The sequence below is a fragment of the Scardinius erythrophthalmus genome, assembly GCF_964197995.2.
Source record: "Scardinius erythrophthalmus genome assembly, chromosome: 1".
Classification (NCBI taxonomy): domain Eukaryota; kingdom Metazoa; phylum Chordata; class Actinopteri; order Cypriniformes; family Leuciscidae; genus Scardinius; species Scardinius erythrophthalmus.
In genome coordinates, this window is record NC_138221.1 from 36,959,402 (window position 1) to 36,979,358 (window position 19,957).

A 19,957-nucleotide genomic window follows, 5' to 3' on the forward strand; every position below is an offset into this window, starting at 1 on the left:
CTTCATGGCCGTATATCAATCTTTGCGCGTTACGAACATATTCTAGTGCATCTGCTTCCCTGTAGCCTATATAGCATAATTCCCAATAAGGTACGAGTTTGGTCTTTTATATCACTGTATTAGTCCCCTAAGCTACGCTAAGCGTTTGCATTTTATATGTCCCGACCGGTCCCAATGGCAGGGGAATCCTGGAGTATGACGAATGAGGGGAATCCTAGTACTGTAGCACAGCGCTGCGATATAAATTTAAGGAAACTAAACAGCCGAGAGAAATATATGTCTACCTCCGATGGAATGTTTGATCTGTACATAAGCGTCGGGGGAATAACATTACAATAATTTCGTTATTGGTAGAGAAAGCTGCTTACATGTACACAAGTAACCGTGAAGACTTGAACGTAAACACAGCTTTTGTGTCTTTATCAGCTTTTCCGCATATAGCCTACTGGCCCTGATAATCATCACTTACTTACCACTTGCTCCATTTATACAAATCAGTTTTTTTGCGAATGAATGACTCTCTACCTGTTGCTTTGGTCTTTGTAAACAGCCACTTGCACCACCTTCCAGTGAAGACGACTAACAGCAGGTGGAGATCATGCATCGGTACTCTACTGCTATTCCTTCATTTCCCGGATGTACAATGTTGAATTTTCTGTCGAATTTGAACCACTGAATTTGTGGAAGTGAATTTGTAAAGCGAAATGAAATGGACCGAAAATTGCCTGTCGAATATTATGTTTTAATTATAAATAGACCGAATATTTTGGAAGTGAAATCTGAAAGGTGAATATGGATTATTTATTTTTTTATAATTAAAATGTGTTTGAAATGTTTTGAATTGAAATATTAACAGCCTAAATATACAACCATGTTGAATTTCAGCCAATAAAATGCAAACACTAATACTACAATGCATTAAAATGCAAGCACGGTTGGTGCAATTCAACAAGCTTTTTTGTTTCAAATACATTTGGCACTAATTTTCTTCCAGGGGTGATGATCTCTGTGAACCATGATGAATCATGCGGGTTTTACAAATTTGTAGACGTTTTAATGAGACGTTTGTATGATTGAAAGTAATAGGCTAATAGTTAATCTCTTATTGGCCTGTTTAGCTGAGCCATCTATATTCCAACAAAACAATTGTAGCATGACATATTATTTAGCCAAATTGGACAACTGGATCAACATATTTTGTTAGTTCTGGAATATATATATTTTTTATTATTAAACCCTTATCTGACAACACCGCAATGAGTTACCTGAGAGAAACCAGTGTTGCCAGACATACGATATCGTATTTCTATTTGTAGGCTACTGTAATTTTGACCTCTGTACGATGTACGATCAATAATGGGGGGGGGGGTATAATTTGTACATATACCCATGATGTATGATCATTTCAGAATTTTGTGTCACTCCAAATGATAGTCTTTGTAATCATAGGACTTCTATACATAGATCTAGCTGTGGATCCAACATCATGATTGTGAGGAGAACGTGAACATGGTGTTATGCACGTCTTCCATCTCATCTCACGTTTACGTCTTCTCGGCCAATCATCAGGGAGAATGACTCTCTCTCACGAGCATGTCCCTGCCAGAGCCATAAAGAGAAAGAGTTGCGACACTCCCATAGACCTCCGTTGTAAATAATGGCGGCGCTTTTAACCGCCCACTTCCGGGATTTGAAGAGCGGAATAGTTCTAAACACTGTCATTTTGGCGTTGGACCCCATTCACTTACATTGCTGCGCGTCGAGTTGTTCCAGAGTTAAGTTGTTGAAATATCGACCTCTTTTGAATTGTCAACTGTCTATTTTGTATCAGAGGCCCTTTGCGATGCTTATACTGGTCTTCATTTGTACATGCACAGCGTAATTATTTATATTTTATGTTAGTTGTTTCAACCAATTTTCAAGCACTGCCTGCTAACTTAGCTACTTAGCTAACGCGACTTCGTCAGTTAAGAGTTCGGTAATGAATCGCTGCCACCTTTATAGCAACTTTTATTTAATTTAATTTTTTTGGATATAATAACTTTTCATTATGTTTTATTGTCTTGAGTGAAGCGGCTTGTGAGAACAATGCTGGACCTCTAGGATTGTTATGGCCATCATCAGTCCTGTCTGTTTCATGGATCACCTGCCCCTGATTTTTGCTTTTCTTTTTCACACAAGCACACATTTTTTGTTGTCTGTCATTGTTTAATAAAAATAGTTTATTTGAAAACCTTCATTTGTATCAGCAATGCTTAAATTCGTTTTTAATCTGTTATAGTTTTGATAATGTGTATGGCTTAATATTAAAATAATATTCTTAGTCTTCTTAACATGATAATGTTCCACGTTGTGGTCCTGGGGTGGCCACTTTCATCAGAAGAAGTGAGCTAGTTTAAGCGAACTCTGAACGGACCGCCACGGCAGACCTCTTTGCGTGATCACGAAGGTAGGCTAATGGCTGAATCAAAATTTATAAGCAAAATCACGGGAATCAATAGCCTAATACAGCCCAGTTGTGCTAAAATAAATATCACGAGACGTCCATCATCAGATGAATGATATGGAAAAGTTAAGTTAGAGCCAGGGCCGTTTCTAGGCATAGGCAAACTAGGCGGTCGCCTAGGGCGCAAACAGCTGGGGGGCGCCAGTGAGAGCAAGCACACCAAGAGATTTTTGCCCAAGCGAGTGGAAGAAAAATCCTTCTTTTTTTACATTTCCGATAATGGAGCGTATATTTGCACTAAGTGCCTGTCTTTTAGCAAAAATACGCCCACCACTATATATCTACAGTGGCATAGGTCGTAAGGGTGTGAGGTGCCTGAAAGTAGCTTTAGATGCGTTCGACCCGAGTTCGAATCCGCCTTTTGCCGAAATCGCTCTTCTCCCTTTTCCCAACACTTGAGATGTAAAATATATAGCCTAACATAAAGGTCTCTAGCATTATATTTTGTCAACGAATTAAAATCGAAATTGTGATATGGCTTTGTGCCTTTATAAAACAGCACAAGACTTTAATTAAGTAGCCTATATAGGCATTCTGTTTGTGCTGCGTGATTTAGAGAAAAGTGCGCACTTTGCTCATGCGATCAGCATGGTGATCTGGTGTTTTTCTCCAAAATAAAAGCTCAAGGGTTTATTTCTTGCAAGTGAAGAAAAGAAGAAAACAGAAGTATTGTAATTTTCCGATACTATAGTGTAATGTAAAATATGCTTTTGAAATATTCATTTTAATTTATAAAGTAGCCTACATATTATTGGCTATATGGATTTTACGTCATAGGAATACTTATATAAATAATAAACACCAGTGAAAATGTAATGTAGACTGAGTCTGAGACTCTAAATCATGATAACTAATAAGATGTTTGAGCCCTCTTTAGTGTCCAGGTACAAGTCGATGGTTTTTCTTTGTTCAGTGTGAACAGTTCATGGGTTGAAGCTCTTAATTTTTAGCTCTCAAAGAACCAGATTGATGCATTAATTTAACCTTAAAATGTAAAAAAAAATTATTGCGGGGGAGCATGCCCCCGAACCCCCCTAGAGGAACGGGGGGGGGGGGGTCAATATAGGAATCTTGCCTAGGGTGCCAAAAAGGCTAGAAACGGCCCTGGTTAGAGCCGCTAAAGCCAGTGCTACTACCATGCGAACATGAACACTAAGCTTTTCCCTCCGAAAATATAGCCTAAAACTTGTCTCCAAATGCAAAACTGACATTAACAAAATGCAATAACAGCTGAAAAAGTACTTGGGGTGTGTTTTATTTTATATTTACCGTTCAATAATGCAATCGCTGCTGTCTGTCCCATAGAAGAGCATGACAGCCAGCGTATGTTTTAGAACTATTGGGGCTTACATGAACCACGTGACAGCCATAGCGGCGACATCAGAGAGTGTCGCAACTCTTTCTCTCTATGGCTCTGGTCCCTGCCGCAGGAACCGTCAGTTGTTTCCAAACTGAGTTCGATAGTTTAGCAATAAAGTAATTTGCAGGTCGTGTCAAAAAGTTGTTGGTCTAGATAAATAACTGTATTCTAAACGTTTGACTCTAGTACGATCATTTTGAGCTTCTGGTACAATACTTGGACATTTCCAATCTGAAACACTGAGCGGAACGTTGTTTGTCTTCTGTGTTTCTAGCCGGACATTAAAACCGAGCACACTGCGTGCACGGAAACTTTCGTTTTAATACCTCTCGTTTTGACATAAATTACACATTTATCACGTAATTCACGCCAACTGTAAACATTTTAAACGCTGTTAACTGTTTGTTGTAACAAATATGACGTGTAATATATACCATGAGCAGTAGCCTAACGTTAGTTGTTTCTCTCCCTAGCAAGTGAACTATTTTTATGGTCGCTTTTCAGCAGATCATCCATTAGAAATCAATTACAGGTGATCTGCAAAAGTGTCTTCTGTCATGGCTTCAATCTGGCCTGGTGTTCGCGCTGTTTTGCCTTCGACAGTGTCTGAATTCCCTCTTGAATTTAGTGAAAAGATTGAATCCAGTGTGTTGAATGTTCTCGAGCTGGCCAGAGATCAGCTGTACAGTGCACCAGATTGCCCAGCTTTAGCTGAACGAGCCCAAGTCATTGTAGATTATTCCTGGGAGAAGCTTAACACTGGAACATGGAGAGATGTGGACAAGGAGTGGAGGAGAGTTTACTCTTACGGCTGCTTATTCAAAGTCTTAAGTTTGTGTCATACTAATCCATCACAATACAACATCCAGGAGGCCATTAAGACATGTGACATGAGTTTGTTAATGGGAGCAGCTATCATGGACAACATTCTGCAAAGACTTGTTGGTATCTTAAGAATGAAAATGAAGAGTCCAAACAAAGAGAGGTGTGAAGAACCCTGTTCAAAGGTGAAGTCATCTTTCCTGAAGGGAAATTAAACTAAAACTATTTACAGATAGTACATGTTTTGTTTTTACTTGCTTTCCCACTGTGAATGGTTTCTTAAAATGTTTAGGGTTGATTTACTCAAGTATGATATGTTTCTGGACAGTGTTGTTTTAGTATTATTTATTAATGCTTTGAATTAGCTTTCATTTTCAGCATATTTTTTTGTAATTGTATGTGCTTTTGTCTTTTTTTATTCGCTTTTTTACATTTTTGTTTAGCTTAGAATTTTCTTTTACAGTTTTAGTAATTGTAGCCTATGTAGTACTTCAACTTCAACTTGTTTTATTTCAGTTAGTTGCCAAGGCAATATTTATAATTTTCATTGAAATTTTTAATGTAATTTTTCTCATTTAATATTTATATTTTATTTTATTCTAGCTTTAATTTCAATTAACGAGAATAAATTAAAATAAAAGTTTTAGAGTTATTAACACTGTTCCTGGATCAACTTTTTAAAATAGCAAACCAATCAGTAATGTTTTTCCATGACTGGTGTTATTTTCCAACAAAAGTATTTATGAAGTTATGGCAGTCTTGGAGTTCCTTGTAGAATTATAATAACTTATATCAAATTTCAGCTATTATTGAACATTTAGATTTTCAATATGATAAAATGTGTGAATTCTTTTTTAAAAAAAAACATTACATTTTAACATGATATATTCACAATATATTATTTAACTTCTAAAACTGAAATACTGACCCAACCGCGCAAGCAGAAGAGGAATTTGTTTCCATCTGATGTTTTTTGATAGGGTTTGGTCTGTAATTGTTTAATAATAATAAAGTATATTCCAGAACTAACAAAAGTTGTTGATCCAGGATGTGTTCTATTTGGCTAAATCATGTCATGCTTCTTTGGAAACCTTGTTCTAATGCTTTGTAATTAATTGGCTTGTATCAGCGTTACATTATTCAGTCATACACTATTCACTTATAAAGCTTCTCTAAAACAGAAGATGAAACAGGACTGTGTGTCCGAGCCTGTAATAAACCCTGCTCAAGAAGTGCCACGGATTCAGTGCCCATCCCTGGAGCGCTTCAGATCAGATTTCCTGGATCCTCAACGGCCTGTGATTATAGAGGGAATTACTGACCACTGGCCGGCCTTCACAGAGCATCCATGGAGGTACTGATAAAATATGCATTTTTAGATTTTATCCTTTAAAACATCTGTGCACTACCATACTGTTCTCTCTTTTTCTAAGCATAGACTACTTAAGAACTGTCGCTGGCTGCCGGACCGTACCTATTGAAGTGGGATCCAAGTACACTGATGAAGAGTGGTCACAAAAGCTCATTACAGTGAATGACTTCATAGACCGCTACATTATAGGAACCGTAAGGCAAATTTCATTGCAAGAGACATTTTTAAAATATTTTTGCTTAGAGGAGCTGTAAAGTTGTCTGTCACTATTATTTTTGGTTATTTTCTCATAGGCGGAGAATGGAGTGGGATATCTGGCTCAGCATCAGTTGTTTGATCAGGTCAGTTGCAGTTCTGTTTGGTGGCGCTACATGAGTAGAAACTAGATACTTCACCTTTAACTTTCTCATAATAAAGTGCCACTGTTGTGCTATTTCAAAGGTTTATTTTATTTTGGAGCTCTCCAATATTAGGTTTACATGCATATGAGGTCAAAAACACTTTCACACTGCTGTAATATAAATTACAGCATCACCTCTTTTCTCACAGTGTCTTAAAAGGTTCGATAAAGGATTCGGTTCCTTTCCGAGAGGCTGCTCTGATTTGTTAGATGGCCCAGTCTGTTGCGATTGGTCTACCGCTTACATCGAGTGTCGGAAACAAAAGCATATACAAATTAGCATATCTGAATCTCAGTTCCGGAGGCTTCCTCAGTGCTTGATGCACAGTGAGTGCTTCTCATTTCTTATTTGTGCATCCTCGTGTCCTTTCTTCATGTCTTAGCCCCACCGCCTTAGGATGCAAGGGAAGTATACACCTGTCTATCCTCTCTCATGACTCCTCAGGAAGCTTCCTCATTCTTCATTCCTCGCGGTGGAATTAGAGAATTGAGATGTCCTAAATATCCAAAAATCACTAGAACAATGTTATATATTTTGTTCTTACACTATCCCACATGTTTCTAAGAATGTTTAAATCCAAAGAAATAAGCCGTTTTAACCAGGACACGGACCATGTCCGTGCGTCGCCTATGTATGAAATCATACCTGCGTTAACACCAAAGACGCTTTAATATATTATGTGTTTTATTAGACAGGCGAGCGACTGTTTGGATACATCGACAGAAAACGAATCATTGTTATACAGCTCAACATAGTTAGTTTTTTTGTTTAAATCTCGTTTTCTTGATTTACCACGAGTACCATTTTTAACATGCCTAATATCGATCTAGCTCACTGCAGTGTGCAACAAGTGTCTCATAGTAGCCGTAGATCAAACGCAACAGTAGCATTATAACAACTTTCAACACACTCCAATGTATGATAAAACAGCGCTGCGTTACCCCATGAAGAAGCGGAAGCGGTCTGCGGCATAATAAATAACCTCTAGCGGCGTAAAGTTGCATAGTGTGGCTTTAAGATGGCTTTCATTGATCAGTTTCCGGGTCACGGGCTGGAGGACGTAGGAGCGAATAAACGAGGAAGCATCAATTTAGGTATTGAGAAGCACCCCTTGATGCAACCAGTAATGATGGCGTTGGTTTTACCGCATTAATTCATGTCGACAACACAAAACAAACTCTTCCAGGCCTCAGCTACAACTACAGTGTTTGAGGGCGGGGCAAAGTAGACGTTGTTGGTGAGCAGCAAATGAAGACCATAGGGCTGGCATTATGTAAATTTGTTACAATCCTACGTAGGTTTCACGCAGCAAGAATGGAATTACAGACGACTCTTTTCAAGCATTACATGAAAGGTAAAATCCAAAGAAAGCACAATAGGGGCACTGTAATATTAAAAGTGAACGTCTCCGGTTTTTCTCGTAACCTCGGTTCCCTGAGATGAGGTAGTATTTGGAGGAAGGGGTTTTCCCTGTAAGAGTTAACAAACGCAATGTCGAAGTGAACCGAATCAAAAGGGAACTCTGTAATTTTAGGTTGTTCTATGCCAGATTTCTCGGACTTGTACATTTACTAAAGGATGTAGCATCATGCAAAAGCAATAGCAGGTAGGGCTGTCAAACGATTAATCGCGATTAATCGCATCCAAAACAAAAGTTTGTTTTTTACATAATACATGTGTGTGTACGGTGTACAATTATTTTCTATATATAAATACACACACATGCATGTATATATTTAAGAAATATTTGCATGTATATACGGTGTATATATATTTATATTATATATAATTTGTATTATATATAAATATTTTCTATATAAATAACACATTTTCTTAAATATATATATGCATGTGTGTGTATTTATATATAGAAAATAATTATACTCCGTACACAGACATAAATTATGTTAGCACAAACTTTTATTTTGGTTAATCGTTTAATTAATCGTTTGACAGCCCTAGCAGTAACTTTGGCTGTTATCCATTCTGATAGGTTCCAGAGCTAAAAGAAGATATTCGTATCCCAGACTATTGTTGTCTTGGAGAAGGAGATGAAGATGACATAACAATTAATGCCTGGTTTGGGCCTGGAGGGACTGTGTCTCCTCTTCATCAGGATCCTCAACAGAATTTTTTGGCACAGGTAAACACGAGACAAATGGTTCATTTGGCATTTGAAAGGCAAGGCTTTTGATTCCCTCTGTTTCATTGCATTCTGCTTTTGTTTTTGAATGTCAGGTGGTTGGAAGGAAATACATCCGGCTCTACAGCCCAGATGAGACAAAAAATCTCTATCCACACCAGTCGCAGTTACTGCACAACACAAGTCAGGTAGAAGATCTACTTTATGACTGCTGAAGTTTCTTGTACATAGCCCTAGTTGTTGTATATTTCTGGTAATTTCAATAACGACAACTCTTGGAATGGTTTTAGCATGTTATTGAATATGGCAATGTTAATGTATCTGGTCTTGGCAGACCAGGTCTGCTACACTGCTGTTGCAGAGCAAGAATGGACTTGCCACTGCTAAAAGATACCAAGACACAAATACATAAATACTGTAGCAGATATAGGCAGGTGGAGGTGGGGGGTCTCAGAGTAAATCTGATTGTGCGCTGCAAGACTAGCAAACAGCAAACAATGAACCAGACTATTTAAAAAGAGCAAGTAATCTCATTGGCTGTTGGTTCAGCAGTGGCCAGTCAGCTCGTTCCATGCGGTAATGATGATATTGCTGGCAGATTGCGTTTGAAGGACCTTTCAGCTTGCACCCTCTTGCAGCATTCATGATTGAACTAGATATTTTTATATATATATATATATATATATATATATATATATATATATATATATATATATATATATATATAAATATATGAGAAAACATAAAACATGATCTTTTTTGCTTTACCACCACCAGGTGGAGGTGGAGAATCCAGACCTGGTGAAGTTCCCAGACTTCTCTAGAGCCTCATATCAGGAGTGTGTTCTCAGGCCCGGAGATGTGCTCTTCATCCCTCTGCAACACTGGCATTATGTGCGCTCTCTTGAGCTCAGCTTTTCTGTCAGTTTTTGGTGGTCCTGATTTGTACACAATAAATTGGCATGCTCCGTGTTTGTTGTCTAGTCTTGTATTGTCTTTATTTGTACAAATGCAAAATATATAATCACTTTTAGGAGGAACGTGAAGTATGATCATTTCAATTGCATCACTTTTATAAACGTACCTTAGAAAAAAAAAATCACTGGTGTGCATTTTGAGACAAAACAATTGCACTGATGTATTTTATACTTTTTATACATTTTATACATTTAGATATGCCAGTGCAAATTGCTTTGTTAAATCAGCTTAAACATGCATTTTAGTCTGGGACTAGCTTAAGCCTTGTCTGTGAAACCCGGGGGGAAAAATGTTTTAAATGTCCTGCAGGTTTTATGAAGGTAAATTTAAGACATTTTTAGACCAAGTAAAAAAGAATTGAGGTGAAAACAATTAATCAATATGTTCTCTAAATGTAAATGTCTAGGGAGAAATGCAATAAATGTTATTAGCAGCACTTAATACAATTTCCTACAGCTGTCCATTAGGCTACTTTTTCATTCGTTTGACGAAAAAAGTAGCTTCAATCGCTCTGCTCTCAACTACTAGAATATGGAAATAACTTACTGTATCTTCTGATTGTGTTGCAAAAAAAGATGTTCTTTCTGTGGAAGAAATTTAATATGTTCTATATGTGTCATTTTTATATATTCATAGTAATAAGATTAATGTCGTAAAATGACATGAGGATTGCATGCAGAGTGCCATGATTCTCTGCTACATTGATGTAACAAAGTGTACGTGTATGACCTTGTGTACGTGACTTGACAAAAAGTAATGTGTGACTGAATGTATGACTAAGACAAAGAGCCTTTACTCAATGGTAGTAGGATGCAACAATGTGTTAGTTGAGGGACATGTTGTTCATTTAGCCACTCTGATGCCATATAGGGAGTCAACTATAAAGAAGGAAGGGTGCCCCCACTCTGCAGGCACTTTGTAATGACTGTATGACTGCTGACCTTTCCTTGCAAGGGAATAAATAATCTTGCAGATATTTGTTCTTGTTTTAAGCATAAACTCAATTTTGTTAGATTTTTCCAGACTCATTTTTACATTTGCATTTGAAGTACATGTATATTGATTTCAAGATGTTTGGATATTTGTATTGGAAAGACAAAAATACTGAGAAAGATTTTTTTTTTTGCAATGCATACAACATTTAATGAATAAAGGTCAACATTTAAGACCTTTTTAAGGATTCATATTATAATGTAAAAATATTTCAATTATATTCACTTTGAATATAATTATAATTTAAATATATTTAGAATTTTAACTCATCCCTTTTCTTAAAAATGGTTTAACGGCTGAAATGTGAGGTTTAGCATTTTTTAAAAAAATGTCTTTGTCAAAACCTATATATTTTAACTGTAAAGTTGTTTAAATTGTAGTTTTTACTGTTATTTTACGGTTTAATTTTACCATAGACATTCCCCTCTCCCCTCTCATACAGTGCAGGTGTTAAAATAAGTCATAAAAAGCCTTAATTTTGATCTAAAAACTCTGCTGATATTTTGTCAAGAAATATATTTTATCAGTACATGCAATTCTATATGATTTGAACTACTGGTCTTGATTTTCGTTCCGTTCGGTTCAGTGGCCGCCAGAAGTATTGCTAAATTGAACGGTTAACCACATTCAGAACTTATTAAATTAAATAACTTGAAATATTTTTAGATTTCATGTATTAAGCAAATTAATGTTTGAACAACTTTACTTCTAAAAGGGGTATTTGATTGAAAGAACAAAATGCTTCTCAAAAAAAATTATTTTTATCTTAGCAACCATACAAAATGCGCTAAAATGCTACAGCTACAGCAAACATTTCCATATAAGAGCAAAGAAAGAAACATACGTTTATTTGCATAAACAATTTGATCTTGAATTCAAATTCTAACAACAACAAAAAAAGTGGAATTGAGAACTTATTCAATAACAATACTTTAATAATAGAAAATACATGTAAAAACAATCTTAGACTCTTAAGAGAAGGCACTTGAAATATCCCCATAACAGCTGCAGCGATGGATCAGCAGGATTTGAGATTATGACCTTCTCGACCGCCGGGACGTTGTGGGTGCAGTGTTCTCTCTGGATGATGAAGGTAGATTTTGCGAACTCTGTGACTGGAAACGCTGCATTTCTGCAAATAAGAAAGAAAAAGACACATAAAAACGTTGATATCTAAAACCTTCTGAAGTAAACAACTCTGCAGTTATAACATAAGATCGATGGAGCAATTGGGTTGGTTTACCCAAAAATTTAAATTCTGTCATCAGTTACTCATCCTCAAGTTGTTCCAAACCTGTATGAGTTTCTTTCTTCTGTTGAACACAAAAGAAGATATTTTGAAGAATGCCATAGTACATAGTATTTTTTTTTCATACTATGGAAGTCAATGGGGTCCATCAACTGTCATCAACATTCTTCAAAATATTTTCTTTTGTGTTCAACAGAAGAAAGAAATTCATACGGGTTTGGAACAGCTTGAGGGTTAGTAAATGATGACAGAATTTAGATTTTTGAGTGAACTATCACTTTAATAACAACAGCTCACCTGGAATCTCGTGAGGCCAGAATTCATTGCATGATGGGCAATGAGGGTCACTGCGTGCTCTGAAATATCTAGCAGCACACGGAAGGTGCACCCTGATTCCACATGCTGGGTTTTCACACATTTGGCACTGAAAATAAAAGAAAACATTTTGTTTGCAGTTTCCCATGTCTGAAAATGGCATAAAAGTCAGCCAACTCAAGTCAATTCTATGGAAATACATTTCAATACATAACTAACAGTAAATAAAAAACTAAGCAAGATAAACATGAGGTATTCCCTTAAAAAATTTCCCAGTTGAAATCAAATGATGGAGTTCTAAAGCCTGGATTCCCTCAATAAATCAAAGTTCATGATCTTTACTCGTATGTGTATGTCTATACCTGCAGGGCAATGTTGTGGCACACATGACACACTTTGATGAGATCCTGGTAGATATTGCGCATATACTGTTCCATCTCCACAACGCAGCGGACACTAAGAGTGTATTCACCGTCTTTCTAAAGTAGCATAACAAAATAACAAAAACAGTAATTAATAATAAACGGAGCAATTCCAAGAGGGTCCTCACACCATCGGTGCTCATGCTAAATGCTTTTGAGGGTAGTGAGTTATTTATAATACTTAATCAAATATATCTGAAAATGTATACCTCATTTAACCATTTGTCCTGGACAAATTTGTTTAAGACATGCTCGGTTTCTTTTTTCTTTAGTTTCTTTGTCCGGAGGCTGTCCGCACAATTTAAAATATCAGTGGAGGAAGCAGAGCCGCTCTCAGAGTCCACAATCAGATCCATCTGACAGAAGAAACAACGGCAGGAGATATTTAAAAAATAAATAAATAAATAAATACAACCAACATGTTTTAGTAATTTTTTTCATGTCATAATTATTCAACCCCCAAACGCTAAATCTCTCACTAGTATGGTTGTGTTAAAACACAGCTAAGCCTTTGGGAACTCTTTAACAACACTTCGGCTTCATTCACACTGGAAGCCTTAGCGCTCAATTCTGATTAATTGCTCAGATTCATTTTTTGTTTGTTTGGCTGTTAACATTTTTTTAATTGTGGTCAATATCAGATTCGCATGTGAACAGGTCACAATCCTGAACTGACCCGCATGTGCAAAAGAACGATAACAAAGATAGCATGCAGCACAGAATTACACCAAAGTAAACATGGACGTTTCTGAACGTATTCAATTAAAGGCTAATGAATTTGTGTGCAGGCGATGATGAGGAGACACAGTTTTGCTTGTATAGAGCTTTCACTGTAATACTTCCGAGTATAACAGCTCACCGTCCCTCCACTGACTAGCGCTGCCGTCTTCCATGTTCACAGAGTGACCAAAGAACTACGGTATGTAGTAAAATCTTCGAAGTGACAAATAAGTGACGTAAAAGTCACAAGAATTTCGATATGACTGTTCAGACTGAGGTTTAACTGCAAAACATCAGACTTGCATCTGATTTGGGACCACATATGGAAGTGGCCCAAATCAGAATCGAAAAGACCAGATTCCATGTGGTTTGTGCTGTTCACACTGATATGAAAAGAAAGAAGAAAAAAACAGATCCAAGTCGCATATGAGCAAATATTTGGGCCGCTTTTGTCTGCATTCTGAACGTAGCCTTAGGGGCTGCTTTACACGACGCAAAAACTGAAACTTTTTATGCGTTTTGGCCGTTCATTTACATTACAACAGCATTTTCAAAGTGCAAGTTTTTGAAAACGATACTGTTATCATCTCCATGTAAACTACAAAAACACGATTTTGTGAAAACGGTGACACCATGCACATGTGTATTAAGTGTTCAGTCTATCGGCGCGTAGTGTTTCTTTACAAAGACACATTGCCAACTACTGGCCTGGCAGCATAATGCAGCAATTTTAGTCTTTTTCGCAGATCCGTATGAATGGGGATTGTTTTGACAACGTTAGCATCTGTACGCAAAAAACGCAAAGGAAAAGCTTTTCCATTTTTAGTACATCGTTGTCGTGTAAACGTACCCTTAATTAGCTTTAGTTAGTTTTGTATTAACCAATGTATGTGCTGAATTTAAGTAGCAAATATGGCCAAGACAAAAGAGCTCTCACAAAAGAAGTAGTCTTGTTACATCAAAAAGGCTATGGCTACAAGAACATTTCCAAGACAATAAAAGTTCCTAGATTCACTACTGGCAGTATTGTTTGAAAGTTTAAAATGCAATGCATAGCAAACCTTCCAGGGCACAATTTCATCAATAAGACGAAATAAATAAGGAGTAAGAGGTTTGAAACCCTTGGCTTACTGCTCAAGACTTGATGGATAAAATTATTTAAGAAGGAAAAAACATTTCAATGCAGAATATAAGAACACAAAACAAGCATTGACCTCAAGCCCGGACACCTCAACGAATGCCACTGTTGACCAAGAGAACATAACAGGATAACTTGAATATGTATGTAAAAGGAATCTGGATGGACCTGCGGAGTTCTGGAAGAATGTTTTATGGAATGATGAGACTAAACTGGAACTTTTTGGGCCCATGGGTCAGCAGTATGTCTGGCACAAAAAAAGGCATGACTTATGACCACAGTATGCCTGGCATACCTGTCAACACTCCCATTTTACCCGGGAGTCTCCCGTATTTCACACCCATCTCCCACCCCCCTCTCGTTTTGTTATTTCTCCCGTGAAACTCCCGTTATTTGTATGGCCCAAACGTCGTTACATGAATAATCACATCAATATATTATTCCAAGGTTGTCCAGTTGCCAGATCTTGTTTGAAACCCATCCTACTCGCTCAATCAACACATCAATTTCAACCCATTTGTGAGCTCAACCTGGCAACCTACAAACCAGTTGTGCCGTCGATATCTGCGCAGGTAGTAGACGCGGGAAGTTGAATAAGCGTTACTGGTAGAAATGGGAAAAGACTCAGTGGTAAGTAGGCTAAATATTTAACGCAATTAACGCAGCATCCGTTTTTTTCTGTCATCCTTTGGCTGCATGGCGTTACATTATATGATGCGCTTTTATTCTTGCTAATGCTTTTAAACCATTCAAGCCATATCTTAGGCTACTTATTTTATAAAACTTTAAAAGCGGAAAGCGCATCACTCACTCCTGGGAATACATTTGACATCGCAGCCTGATCTTGACGGAAATAAATATCCTACGCCAAAAGTAGGCTATACCAGAGAAAAAGTCTCAGCTGTGCTCAGATTTGTAAACCGTACAGTTGCTTTGGTTTTTCAATCCGTACCCGTTTCGCCCCGTGGCTCAAAAGGACACAACAGAAATAGGGACACACGGGAAAGCCAAAATAGAATGCAAAATGTATTAACAAAATAGAACTATACAGGAAAAAAAAAAAAACGTACAATGGTAACAGTGGACAAATTCATCCGTGCACGCTTTCGCAATCGTTGTTTTGTAAATCGTCCTTTCGCAATCGTTGTTTTGTAAATCGTCCTTTCGCAATCGTTTTGTAAATCGTCCTTTCGCAATAGTCATTTGTAATATTCAGTTCCTGTGAAAAATTGTGAAATACTGTTTCAATAGGTGAAGATACACAACAATATGCGGATTGATTACATAACAATATTTGGATGTAATATTCAGTTCCAGTGAAAATCTGTTCCAGTTAATGGAGTAGGCTATACACAGGTGATGTCTAATATTCAGTACCAGTATACTCCACCTGCTGGAACAGTTTCTTACAGTAACTGAATATTACACAACATCACCTGTTTGAAAACTGTAGCCTACTCACAGAATTGTGGCCTATACCTTATTTTAGAAATCTGTTTTTCTGTATATTGATTTCTTGTGTATTGTTAAGATGAATACAACTGTCTTAACTGAATTTTTCAATGATTTGGCAATGGGGTGTGTAATACGACATGAAACCGCATGTGGTAGAACTGAAACCCCCCCCCCCCAGGTCTCCCGTATTTTGGTACGCAAATGTTGACAGGTATGATGCCTGGCACAAAAAAAAGGTATGACTTATGACCAGAAGAACACCATCCAAAGGGTCAAACATGGTCAATTTTGTCGCTGTACTGCTGCAGGAAGTGAAAATCTTGACCATGTTACCCTTGTCATGGATTCTTTGAAGTATCGGGCCATTTTGGCAAAGATTATGATGCCTTCAGTACATAAACTGAAGCTTCACTGAATCATTTCACTTTCCAGCAGTTTGGGATCAATCCCAAGTATACTTTCCAATCAACCAAAGCTTGGTTCAGGGATTGGTCCGGGAATGTTCTTGAGTGGCTTGCCCAGTCTCCGAATTTAAATCCCTTTGGTTTCTGTGCTGCCACTGCTTTCTCCAAATTTCACCAAAGAATATCAGTGAGTTGGATGCTTTTGCACACAAAGAATGGCCTAAGATTCCAGTAGAGAGGGTTGAAGGCCTGTAAGCACTTACCTTTATATAAAGAGTAAAGGATTCTCTACAAAATTTGATTTTTAGGGGGGTTGAATAATTTTGTATATAGATGTAACAACTTTATTTTCTTAGAATCACTCAAATGTGTAATAATAAACTTTCTATGATGGTTTTCTGATGCCTCGGTTGGAGTGTTTTCATATACATAACGAATGTCATATACATAACGAACGTCTGTCTGTGTGTGTGTGTGTGTGTGTGTGTGTGTGTATATATATATTATTATACACACATATATATACACATACATAATATATAAACACACACACACACACACATATATATATCAAATTTCTTTTTTTGTGAATAAACGTACCGTTTTTCTGAATAATTCCAGTTCATTATCTGCATAATCAGATGCCATTCTTGTTATGTCTGTCTCGGTCATGTTTACCTGAATAACAGATGAAAAGTATTTGTCATTTCTGTTTTGACTTAAAAATATAATATACTATAATGTCAAAACTCAAGTTTGTTAAAACACTAATATCATTATTAATAAATATTAATAATGCATAAATCAAATATAACATCAAACACATAAATTAAGAAGATGTGTATATCGATTAGATTCAACCAACCAAGGCATAATACTCCAGTCCATTTTCTTCAGACATGCCTTTCCTGATGTACATGAACAAGGTCTGAAGCTGAGCATTGATGACATTAATGAAATCATCTAATCTGTCTGCCACATAGTGCGCTAGAAATGCAAGAAAGATGCATAATTCAAAGAGGATACTTATATACAACTGACATTCAATGTCCAGGTGTGACACACATAAACATCAAAAAAAGCATAATCCTGCCTTTAGTGCAGAATAAAAATGAAATAATAAACAAATGATCCAACAGAATTTGTATACATTGCTTGCAGTGTTTTCTTCATACCTCCATGGGTCTCACAGCAGTGTTTGTGTAGTGCTTCGGCCTGAGATGCACTGATGATGCCATTGCTCATCATGGTCTGCAAGAAGCGCCTGTGACTGTCTGCCATTGGTCGGGACATTCTGCTTAATGTCCTCTTGAGCTGGAAAACACATATCTTGATAAACACAATTTCTCAAACCTGCAAATGCTGCCCAGGCAAACATGAGTTAAGTTAGGATAACACATTAGTATACAGTTGGAGAACCCTTATGTATTACCAAGACAATACTTAACAAGTTCAACTAAAAAATAGTTCAAATATGATGATGTTCCCACGGTAATGGGACACAGGCAGTCATTTTAAGATATCTTTGACTCAAATGGTACTTCATCTTTAGGTCTCACCATTATTCTGTTCTAATAGCGTATGTTAACGTTTATAGGTGTCCGTCTATTCATAACAACAGTCTTTCGACCAATTATTTGGTGTTGGTGTGAGCAAGGATTTGTGGTAATATACATTAATTTGCATGTCTTCCCAGCACGAATGTACAAAAACACTAAAAGCTACGAACGAAGATGCGCGACATGCTACGTCAAATCAAGCGTCCGTTGTCCGGGCATTCAAAACCCGACATCGTACGTTAGTCTGACCGAGACAGATTTACATTAAACAGTTATTGTTGTAGACTAGAGTGTTGATCTGCGCCTCACATACCTGTTTTCAAAGTTGTGCCGCCGAGCTGTCAATTTGTGCAACATTCGCGAGGTCCCACTAGAAACAATACTTCCGATCACATGACTTGGGTTCCTACGCGGTGTACACTAACACTGCATCCTGCACACTTATCAGGGAAAAGTTCGTTCAAGTCAACTCACCTTCATTTATATAGCGCTTTTAACAATGTAGATTGTTTCAAAGCAGCCTTACACATGATAATAGGAAATTAAAGTAACAGAGATTGTTTTGGCTTTACAGCAGCTCTCGAATGAAGTTATTGTCCAGCTAAAGTTAGTTTTGATTGATTCACTTCCGTCGCAACGATACAGGGGCCGCTAACACGACACCGTTCTAACAGAAAACCCTTAACGCGCTCTGGCTGCTCATTTGCACAACAACAGTCCAGGTGGCTCGAGAACGCAAACTTTGAAGGTTCCAAGGTGCAAGCCTTGAAGAAAACCTTAGGTTCACTTGGGATCAAACACGACAGACACACTTTAGTATGATCAAGACGAAATATACTTGCGTTGCGTATACTTATAATATACTATCACCCATCAAGTATAGCCTAAATTATCATAGCCTATATTTTATTTAATATATATCATAATAATTTAGGGACAATTGACAGCTGTAGATCTGAATAGGCATGAAGTAAAATGTAACTAGGCTTATTTACATTATGTTTTGCATGCTTTTACTTTCTGAAATATAAAACAATATTTAAAAAAACACATTAAATATAAACAACTGTACAAATTTGTGTAAAGAAGGTTTCATAATATTCCACAAAAATGGTAAGCATGACCATTTAAGGACATGTTGTTTATTTAAATTAAACTAATAGTAGCCAATAACATGCCATAGGTGCACTATTCAAAGTGTAAAAAAAATAATCTGTGTGCTGTAGGAATTGATTTTGCAATGATTGTTTTTTAACCCTGAAAATCATCTTTTGAAATATGTCAATACACATTTAAAACAATATAACAATGAAGAGGGAAAAAAGCAAGAGTTGAGGAAGATGACGCCACTGCCTTCATCTCGACTCAGTAAAAAGTCACGCTGGTTAATGACAGAAGTGAGAGGGAGAGGGGGAGAGGATTTTACAGGAGTGATGATATTACTGCGCCTAGTCTAAGTGCTCCCAATCTATTCCGACATACATTATAGTTATCCTTTTTACCCACTTAGAAAAGCGCCACGTTTTATTTTGTGTCACCATACTTGGTCGTTTAACTACTCGTGTAATTGTATTTAAATAGGGAAAACGTGGAGGTGTTTGGTCTCTTCTAGCTTCATCTCTGTTTGGTCCCTAATGAATGAACTGGGCTAAGCTAAGTGCTATCAAAGTGTCGCCGCGCGCCAGAGTGATTGAGTGCACGCACTAATTTGGAGCTATTATAATTTTCAGAGGTGATACACTTTCTGAAAATGTATTTTTCCTTTCAGATATGGTATCTTCGTTGGGATTGATGGTTATTCACGAAAGGTAAACATTTGACACTTTTTCAAAACAATGTGGCTGAGCCTAGTATTACTATATTCTATTTAGTATGGCACATTCACATGCTATGCTCCAGATAATGTACATGGGTTCTGCAAATAATAACAATTTCACATGCCCCCTCAGTCATTTAATCCTGCAGCCGGGCCTGCTTCATCTACAGAGTCCACCCAGCCCAGTTCTTCAGACTCATTAACCCACAAGTAGGCTAGTCAGGCGCTGGTGGCTGCCCGCTTGCTTTTCCCTGGCGGCAGTTCCAGTGCTCTCTCTCCCGCTCAGCCTGACGCGGGTTTACCC

The 19,957-nt window shown here is 37.3% G+C and overlaps 2 protein-coding genes across 3 annotated transcripts; one reads left to right on the forward strand and one right to left on the reverse strand.

Moving 5' to 3' along the window:
• The first annotated feature begins 3,871 nt into the window (after positions 1–3,871).
• kdm8 (lysine (K)-specific demethylase 8) lies at positions 3,872–9,642 on the forward strand. The gene is made up of 7 exons (XM_081389040.1): positions 3,872–4,873; positions 5,870–6,042; positions 6,122–6,254; positions 6,354–6,401; positions 8,455–8,604; positions 8,700–8,792; positions 9,382–9,642. The coding sequence occupies exons 1-7, from the start codon at positions 4,424–4,426 to the stop codon at positions 9,544–9,546; spliced, it is 1,212 nt and encodes a 403-aa protein (XP_081245166.1). The 5' UTR covers positions 3,872–4,423; the 3' UTR covers positions 9,547–9,642.
• Positions 9,643–11,239: 1,597 nt separating this feature from the next.
• nsmce1 (NSE1 homolog, SMC5-SMC6 complex component) lies at positions 11,240–18,295 on the reverse strand. 2 transcript variants are annotated; one of them, XM_081366301.1, is made up of 8 exons: positions 18,151–18,295; positions 17,454–17,592; positions 17,144–17,265; positions 16,879–16,956; positions 12,771–12,917; positions 12,502–12,618; positions 12,122–12,248; positions 11,240–11,707 (listed from the first exon to the last, which is right to left on the reverse strand). In XM_081366301.1, the coding sequence occupies exons 2-8, from the start codon at positions 17,569–17,571 to the stop codon at positions 11,610–11,612; spliced, it is 807 nt and encodes a 268-aa protein (XP_081222427.1). In that variant the 5' UTR covers positions 17,572–17,592; positions 18,151–18,295; the 3' UTR covers positions 11,240–11,609. The 2 variants fall into 2 exon arrangements, with proteins under 2 accessions (XP_081222427.1, XP_081222428.1); XM_081366302.1 differs by having other exon boundaries at positions 11,255–11,707; positions 17,838–18,158.
• Between the last annotated feature and the right edge of the window lie 1,662 nt (positions 18,296–19,957).

Bases quoted from the DNA above. Each gene is read 5' to 3' on its own strand.
- kdm8 (XM_081389040.1), top strand. From the start codon at position 4,424: ATGGCTTCAATCTGGCCTGGTGTTCGCGCTGTTTTGCCTTCGACAGTG. The intron at 4,874-5,869 runs GTGAAGTCATCT...TCTCTAAAACAG, and splicing joins GTGAAGAACCCTGTTCAAAG to AAGATGAAACAGGACTGTGT. The intron at 6,402-8,454 runs GTCAGTTGCAGT...CCATTCTGATAG, and splicing joins AGCATCAGTTGTTTGATCAG to GTTCCAGAGCTAAAAGAAGA.
- nsmce1 (XM_081366302.1), bottom strand. The intron at 16,957-17,143 runs GTTGGTTGAATC...TCTGTTATTCAG, and splicing joins GACTGGAGTATTATGCCTTG to GTAAACATGACCGAGACAGA. The intron at 12,619-12,770 runs GTATACATTTTC...ATGCTACTTTAG, and splicing joins AGGACAAATGGTTAAATGAG to AAAGACGGTGAATACACTCT.